At 42.2% G+C, this 7,662-nt stretch overlaps 1 protein-coding gene across 3 annotated transcripts; it reads right to left on the reverse strand.

Moving 5' to 3' along the window:
• Positions 1-2,783: 2,783 nt before the first annotated feature.
• On the reverse strand, positions 2,784-7,063 carry plagl2 (pleiomorphic adenoma gene-like 2). 3 transcript variants are annotated; one of them, XM_015021717.1, is made up of 3 exons: positions 6,951-7,063; positions 6,358-6,803; positions 2,784-5,783 (listed from the first exon to the last, which is right to left on the reverse strand). In XM_015021717.1, exons 2-3 carry the CDS (start codon positions 6,678-6,680, stop codon positions 4,307-4,309), a joined length of 1,800 nt encoding a protein of 599 aa, XP_014877203.1. In that variant the 5' UTR covers positions 6,681-6,803; positions 6,951-7,063; the 3' UTR covers positions 2,784-4,306. The 3 variants fall into 3 exon arrangements, with proteins under 3 accessions (XP_014877203.1, XP_014877202.1, XP_014877201.1); XM_015021716.1 differs by having other exon boundaries at positions 6,358-6,807; XM_015021715.1 differs by having other exon boundaries at positions 6,358-6,807; positions 6,914-7,063.
• Positions 7,064-7,662: the final 599 nt, after the last annotated feature.

Below are 7,662 nucleotides of genomic sequence, written 5' to 3' on the forward strand. Positions count from 1 at the left end.
GAAGTTTGATCAATCATAAAAAAAAAAAATAATGATTTAATCTCATAACTTGTGTAATTTTACATTGATATTGGAATAAAAAAAAAGTGTAACTTTGACGACAACGTGAAGCTGCGTAGTTTTAAACCTTTAGACACCATCGCTCGGTCAGAATTATCCAATACTATCAAATGTGCTTTTCCAATGCACCGGGCCGTCAGCGGCCCACTGACAGGGTTCCTTTTCCTACAGCATAAACAAACTTCAAAAAAAAAAAAAGTGAAGATTTCTTAATAAGCTATTGTGCAAAGATATAGTTTCTTCTCCCAAGGTTTTGGTAAGAAAATAAACAAATAAAAATGAGGTGATGTGTTGTGTTGTTTTTTTTCGAGGTCCTGTTTTATACAAACAGAAAATAATATATCATGAAAAAAAAGAACAAAACAAAACAAATACATAACTATAAGTCATCCCCCCCCCAATTTGTACAGTCAGTCTCTTAGCACCTTCCTGTTGCTTTGAATGTCAAAGCCCAGGCGGTTCAATGACTGCGTTCTCCTGGAGTCGCCGTGTTTTCAGACCCTTTTACTCTACAAAGCAGCTAAAAAAAATTTAAAAAAGAGGAGGAGGAGGAGGAGTAATGAAGTGGTGGGGCTGATGAACACTTTGTTGGTTTGGCTCACTGTCTATGTTTCAGAAAGAAAAAAAAAACATTTAGCTTTCAAAATGTTCTAGTGGTCTACAGTTGTCGTACATCACCAACCGTGGCTAAAGCAGCAATAAGAGATTTAGCTTCGATGCTTATGTGCTATGGTTATGGATTATGTTGTTTTTTTCCAGATAGGGCTCACCTGATGCACAGACATTACTAAACAGAAAGAGAGTTGGTGTAAAATTGCAACAATATTTATGGTTGAAATAAGATGTTAAGGAGTGAGAACATTCAGATTTGTCTGTCGTTTCAGGAACAGAACAAAAAAGAAGAGGAAGTTTGGTTTCTATAAATGTGATGCAGTTCTCTATAATGTGGTCACTGTGAACAACACGCCGTCTTTCTTTTAGAAATCATTTTTACCTCAATCTATTTCATCTGGAGTCTCACAAAACCTTACTTTGGAAAATTAGACGCAACTCTTTACATACCGTCAAAAAAAATACATAAATAAAAAATTGCATTAAGAAAAAGTCCAGTTTGGAAACGAAAAGTTTTCTACTGGTGAAAGAGACCAGAAAAATGAAATAATAAGAAAGTAAATAAAAAACTTTGCATGTTAAGCAATCTAATACAAAGTTTATACGGATGGAAAAAAAAATCTAATCAAAATACCTGTATAGTTACTAAAAAAAAGATTATGTAAAGGATAAATTGTATATGGGTAGTAATAGCCTGGTACTATAAGGAAAAAAAATCAATACTGGACATAATAAGCTTATATAGTAAGTAACAATAGGTCTGTATGCTAAGCAATAGCTGCTACAACAAGAGAAATGTCAATAGCATGCTATGATGTTAATAATCAAAAGATGAAACAGACCGTTAAGTGAACATTTAGAAGGAATTTAATTTTTTTTTTTTTTTTAGAAACATCTCAAGCCAAGGAGCCACAGTGACCACACTATGAGAGATTTACAACAGACGGGACTAAATCTGAAAGGATTTTTTTTAAATTGGATTTTCAGGCTTTAAGTTAACTTTGGACTAAGGTTTTTTAAAGGCTCTTGGTTTAAGGTTAGAACTCCAAGGCCTGCAGTTTGAAATACTTAAATCTCATCCACGTAAGCATCCCTACAACACTATCTATAGCTAGCTCAAATACTAGCTGACAACTAAACCACTAGCAGCCTCCTACAAATAATTCCCATCCAAAGTTTGGATTCTTCTTCTCCGACTCAAGTACAACAAGCAACGGTCGGATACGACAGAGAAAAGCTTGAGGGACAAAGGAAATACTTCATCTTTTTCTTACTCAAAAAAAAAAAAAGCAAGATACAAACAAATGTAAACCTGCAAGAAATTAAAAACATTGTCACTTAGTTTTAATACATCTACCTAAAATACACATTAAAAGCAATTTCGATATTTATTTTTGAGATATTTCGTACACTGCAATAACATTCTTAAAAACATTTTTACTTATCGGCAACTAATTTCCTTTGTTCTTTTTATCCATTCACATATCTCAGGGTTCATCATTCACCTTGATGATGCATCTTTTTAAAAGACTGCCTAAAAGATGAGTTTGGAGTATTTAAAGAAAAAAAAATAGACATACGTATCTTAAGAAAAGATATGTAAGGCAGCCAAGCGAATGCGTCAACGAAAAAAAATGATAACGGAAACTTTTAAAGGCAACTCCGAGGAGGAAGAAAGAAAGAGAGTCCTACGCACCAGAGTTTTCCCTCCCTGTATGGATTCTGTCTGCCACCCCGGCTCTGGAGTCTCACAGCTCATTTTCGTCTCAAACACAGAGCAGACGTTTTCTACCCGTGTGCCGTTGGTGGTATCCAAATTCAGGGGCTGCGTCCACCGAAAGTCTACCGGTCGACGTAAGCTGGGTCCTTCGTTTCCCGGGAAAGTAAGTGGCGGCTGTGGAGCTGGACGCTCTGGCCTTCAGATTGATCTCTGGCCGTCCCTCTGTGTGCGCCATGTCACACAGGAACAGTGACGGCGCTAAACAAGCTAGTAAAAATGAATATTCCATTTTTATTAACTCTTTATCTTTGTCATTAATTGAATCATTGAATGAATTAAATTCATGTATTTTTCACCAAAAAATATTAAAAACAACGCAAATAACAAAAGCTTAACAATACGACCGCTTTATTCTTTCAATTTTTCTGCCACCAGTTTTCTATGGAACTGTATTCCTCTCCCACTCTCATTTCCCGTTTCATCCACCATTGTTAGAACAAAAGATTTCCCGTTCGACACGCAATGAATCTTGGGATTTGGTGGGCTGCGAAGGATTCGCTAGGCCCGTCCTTCAAATCTGGAGACTTTGAGTTTGGACAGTCTTCGTCACATCTTTCAGATGTAATCGGTCTTTAAGTGCGGCCTTTGACGGATGCAGCCCCTGAATTTGGACACACCCATTGTGTGATTCGTCAGAGACGTGAAGATGGTGCTGTTAATGCAGAAAAACTGTCACTCCAGCTTGGAAATTTATGCAACTGAGTTTTTCACAAACTATAAAACTGATTTGGTAAGAACTAACATTGTTCTGCTTCTCGATTCTTGCAGGGTCTGCACAGACCTTAGAAATAGAGTGCATGAAAAAAAATCTGCTCTCCTGGTTTAAGGTTTACGGAGTTTTGTAAACCGCACGTGTCAACTTCTGAATAAGTGGAGTTTCACAGAGCTCTTCGTATTTTTTTTCCGAGCTGGCACAAAGAGGCTTTCGTCCGAAAGTACGAGGGAGGAGACGAGAAGCGAAGTGCCTTTTGTTCAACAAAAAAGTGCTTTTCTTGAGAAACGACATCAAAATAAGTTGTGGTAAAGCTCTTTTTTTTTTTTTTTTACGCATTTCTTTCGTGTTTTGCTCCTAAATCAGACTAATTCTCGTGTCACTTTTGTATTATTAGAAGAGCACTTTTTTTGGGAGGTTGGGCTTGTTTTGCGGGTCTGGCTAAGTCACCTCATGGAAGAAACTACCGTTCATCTCTTTCCCCCACTGAGTTCTCTCCTCTCCAAATTAATCACGATGATTCAGGGTATTAGCATGGGTGGTTCAGAACTCAACATATGAAACATCCTACCATGTTCTTACTTTGGGGGGAGGGGGAGGACAATAAAGTAAAAACAACATTTCCACTTCAAACTATATTTTTCTGGGTCACAACAAGACAGATAATCTCCACTAAAAATGATCTTTGTTTTTTGTTGTTTTTTTTTTTGTTGTTTTTTTTTTTTATATTATTACTTTAAGTATGCAGTACCACGCCTTTAGGCCTACTGATCCTGCCCTCTATTCTACTAAAAAGGGGGAAGATAAAAGGGGACGTAAATGAAAAACAAAAAAAAAACATGGGTTAATACATTGTTATATCTATAGGATAAGGGGGAAAAAAAGCCCAAATAAAAGCTGCTTCAACTTCTTTTCTTATACTTTCCTTTTTGCTCAAAGGGGTTTCAACTTCCTTTTAAGGCTCAATCAAAAGCTTTTGTGCGCACTTTCATTTAAGGCTTCTAAGTGTTCATTTACGTATTTATATTGAAACTTAATTCTCCAACTTTTCCATCAGGCCTTGTTCATAGCGACCTGAAATATCCAAGCTGAGCTGGTGCTGGTGTGGAGGAGGCCACCTGGCAGGGAAGAGGCTGCCTCTGTCACTGAAAGGCCTGGTGAAAGCGAGGCAACGTGGTGTTACTAAGGCTGGAGCTGAACACTGGTGGAAGGGGGTGCAGGGGTCCAAGGCCTAGACCCCCGCTGGAGCTCTGCTGCTCCTGAGGTTGCGGTTGCAAAGAGGTAAGAGGTGCCGTGGCGACGGCGGCTGCTGCCGCGGCAACTGCGGCGGCATGGGGCTCGGCGGAGTGCAGAGATGAAGAGGAAGAAGTGGAGGAGGTCACAGATGAGGTGTACCCCATAACCAGTCCTCCTGTGCTCATGGGGGCACTGTAGGGAGGAAGGTTTAGGGGCAGGAAACCCAGCAGGTGGGAAAAATCCATGTTAGCAGCACACAGAGACTCAGCAATCACTGCAGGGCTCTTGGACAGGAGGGGATCCCCACAAAGGTCATCGGCCAAGCCTGAAGTGGGCTCCAATCCGTCCTTAGGGGGTGAAGCAGCAGCATGGGGCTCTGCAGAGGGAACTGGGCCTGGTAGACCACTCTGCAGATCCATGAGAAAACTCTCCATCTCTACTTTCAAGGGCTTGTCCAGCAGGTATGAGGTAGATCCCAGCTGGTATTTGGGTGCTGGCTGGGGCTGGTGCTGCTGCTGGGGAGCCGCAGGCTGGTGGTGCGGGGGTGTTGGAGGGGAATGGTGATGATGGTGATGGTGGTGGTGGTGGTGGTGGTGATGGGAGTGTGGATGAATAGATGCGGTGGATTCCATATGACAGCCCATGCCCATAGCTGCAGACAAGGAATTGGGCATTAGGGAAGGATGTGGAGGACCCACACCAGAATTAGACATGGCCTGGAGATGGTGAGGGTTATACATGCTCATGGGAAAGGGTGCCCCGCTGGGGAATGACTTTCCCATCATGGGGTCTTTGTTGGGCCCCATGCCGCACATCATGGGGCTGAGTTCCTCCTTTACTGAGCACGGTGGAGATCCTGTCGTCAACAGGCCTAGCATATCCGGAGGCTCCGTCTTAATCTTCAGCAGCTCCTGTGAGTGGCTCTTCTTCACATGCCGTGTCAGATGGTCTTTCCTGCCAAAGCGCTGGGCACAGTACTGGCACAGAAAGTCTTTTCGCCCTGTGTGGACCACCATGTGCCGTCTCACATCTTTCCGTGTGTAGAAACGTCGGTCACAGTGGTCGCAGGGGTGTTTTTTCTCCTTGGCACCACTGGAAGACTTCCCCGAGTGGCTCTTGAGATGCTCCAGGAGAACAGGTGTGCTTTCGTAACTCTGCATGCACACTTTGCAGGTTAAATCCCCCGCAGTAGCAGAGTGCATGGCCACATGGCGCTTGTATCCCAGCTTGGTGTTGTAGTGCTTCCCACACTCCTCACACTTGAAGGCCTCTTTGTTGGGGTCATGGGTCTGCAGGTGGTTCTTCAGGTGGTCTTTGCGGTGGAACATTTTTTCACAGAACGAACACTGATGGGTCTTCTGCGGAGAGTGTGTGGCCATATGCCTGCAAATAATTACACAATGCAAAGGAGGTGTAGAAAACATAGATCTCGTGTCTCACCATCATGCATTCTCCAGATAAAGAAAACTGCTTCTTACAGAACTTAAAAACTCAAGTCAAAATGACTTTTTTTGGAACAGTTTTGGAGTTTCACCAAGAAATGGTTGAGAGTGATGATTTATTTATATCTTCATTTAAATTTTCACTGATAACTTTGAGAACATTTAGCTTAATGGCTTCGTCTTATCATTAGACACCATGTCATCTCAGAATCATATGATTACACTGAATTAGGTGACTTTTACTGTCTTTTATTTCGGGTTGTCAGAGTAAAAAGGCACGCAACCATTTTTAATTTGAAACATTTTTGAAAACTATTTCATATCACTCCCAATAAAACACGTTGACGTTTGGGGCTCTAACGGGACAAACTGTGACAATGTTTGATTGGCCTGAATACTCCTTCCCATGCAGTAGTTCAAACGACCACATGTAAACATGAAAGTTTAAATTAAGCCTCCGTGTGGTCTGTAATCAAATTATATCAAATTGCAGATGGAGGAAATGTGACTGATACCTGAAGAGTTTGTACTTGGAGCTGAAGGCCTTGGGACAGTGTGGCTGTGAGCAGTGGAAAGGCTTCTCTCCGGTGTGACTCGAAGTGTGGAGCCGGAGCTTCTCCTGTGTGACAAACAGGGCCCCGCACACCAGACACTCGTTCCCACTCGCTCTCCCTACTTTCTCTCCTTCCTCTTCCCTCTCTTTCCCCCGATCTCGCTCTCTCTCCGTCTGTGGCAGCGGGGCGGCGCTCCCAAACAGCTTGGCGGCAGTGCGTCGTCCCTCTTCCTCCGGCGTCAGTGCGGTAATACAGTGTGAGGCATCGGCGGCAGCAGCTGCCATGGCAGCCCTAGAGTGCCGCTGCCATGAACGTCACGAGCAGTTCCCCTGCCTCGCAGGCTCAACGTTGGAAGGTGTTGCGGAGAAGCGAAAGGTGATCGGCGGTTCAAAGGTTGCGTCTGGTTTCTAGCTGGAACATTGCGGTCAAACAAAGTCGGTTGTGAGACAAAAAAGATCTAAAAGTCAAAACGATTTGAGGTCAAATTTATAGTCTATGAAATGAAACCAAACTGTACCGGCTGGTTAGAATCCTTCTGTCTGTGAATTTCCCACCTTATATCTCCACCTTGGTTGCTCCTCCTCTTGTTTGGCTTCTCTACCCCTCACCCAGTGCCAACAGCTATGGCTGGCGGTGAGTGGGAAATACTGCTCTGCATCTTTACTGTCCTGTCAGAAGAGGAAGAAAAACAAAGATAAGTGGATAATATTTGTCCCAGCAACACAAACTGCAATAAAACACATCTCATCACACACACACACATTTGAACAATGTCTAAATGTTCAAATGTGTGTGTACTTGCATAATACATTCAGCAACATGATGATTCAGTGCTTCACAAGATGAAAACATAAAACCTTACATTGCAGTGGCTAAATAAAGGATAGTAATGAAAAGTTAGAAGAAAGGCTCCTCTTTATGATGTACCAGTTGTTATGAACAACTCTAAACAAATGGGTTTTTAAGACTTCATCTAAAGGAAGTTTTGCAGTTTTCTGGAAGATTATTCCAGATTAGCAGAGCATGCTGCTTCTCCATGTATGGACCTGAGATGTTTGAAAGGTTGATACAAAAACAGCATATCCGTAATGTATTTTGGTGCTAAGCCAGTGAGAGATTTCTAAACTAACAAAAGTATTTTAAAGTCTATTCTCTGAGCCACAAGGAACCAGTGAAAGGCCTTAGAAGTGGGGTAATGTGGTTTGGTGATGTGAGCAGCAGCGTCTGATTTTTTTAGGCAGACCTGTGAAGACACTGTTGCAGTAA

This window comes from Poecilia latipinna, unplaced genomic scaffold, assembly GCF_001443285.1.
Source record: "Poecilia latipinna isolate Pla-1442-1.1 unplaced genomic scaffold, P_latipinna-1.0 Scaffold2838, whole genome shotgun sequence".
Classification (NCBI taxonomy): domain Eukaryota; kingdom Metazoa; phylum Chordata; class Actinopteri; order Cyprinodontiformes; family Poeciliidae; genus Poecilia; species Poecilia latipinna.

Excerpts from the sequence above, each read along its gene's own strand:
- plagl2 (XM_015021717.1), bottom strand. The coding sequence starts at position 6,680 with ATGGCAGCTGCTGCCGCCGATGCCTCACACTGTATTACCGCACTGACG. Across the intron at positions 5,784-6,357 it reads TCCAAGTACAAACTCTTCAG|GCATATGGCCACACACTCTC; the intron begins GTATCAGTCACA and ends AATTATTTGCAG.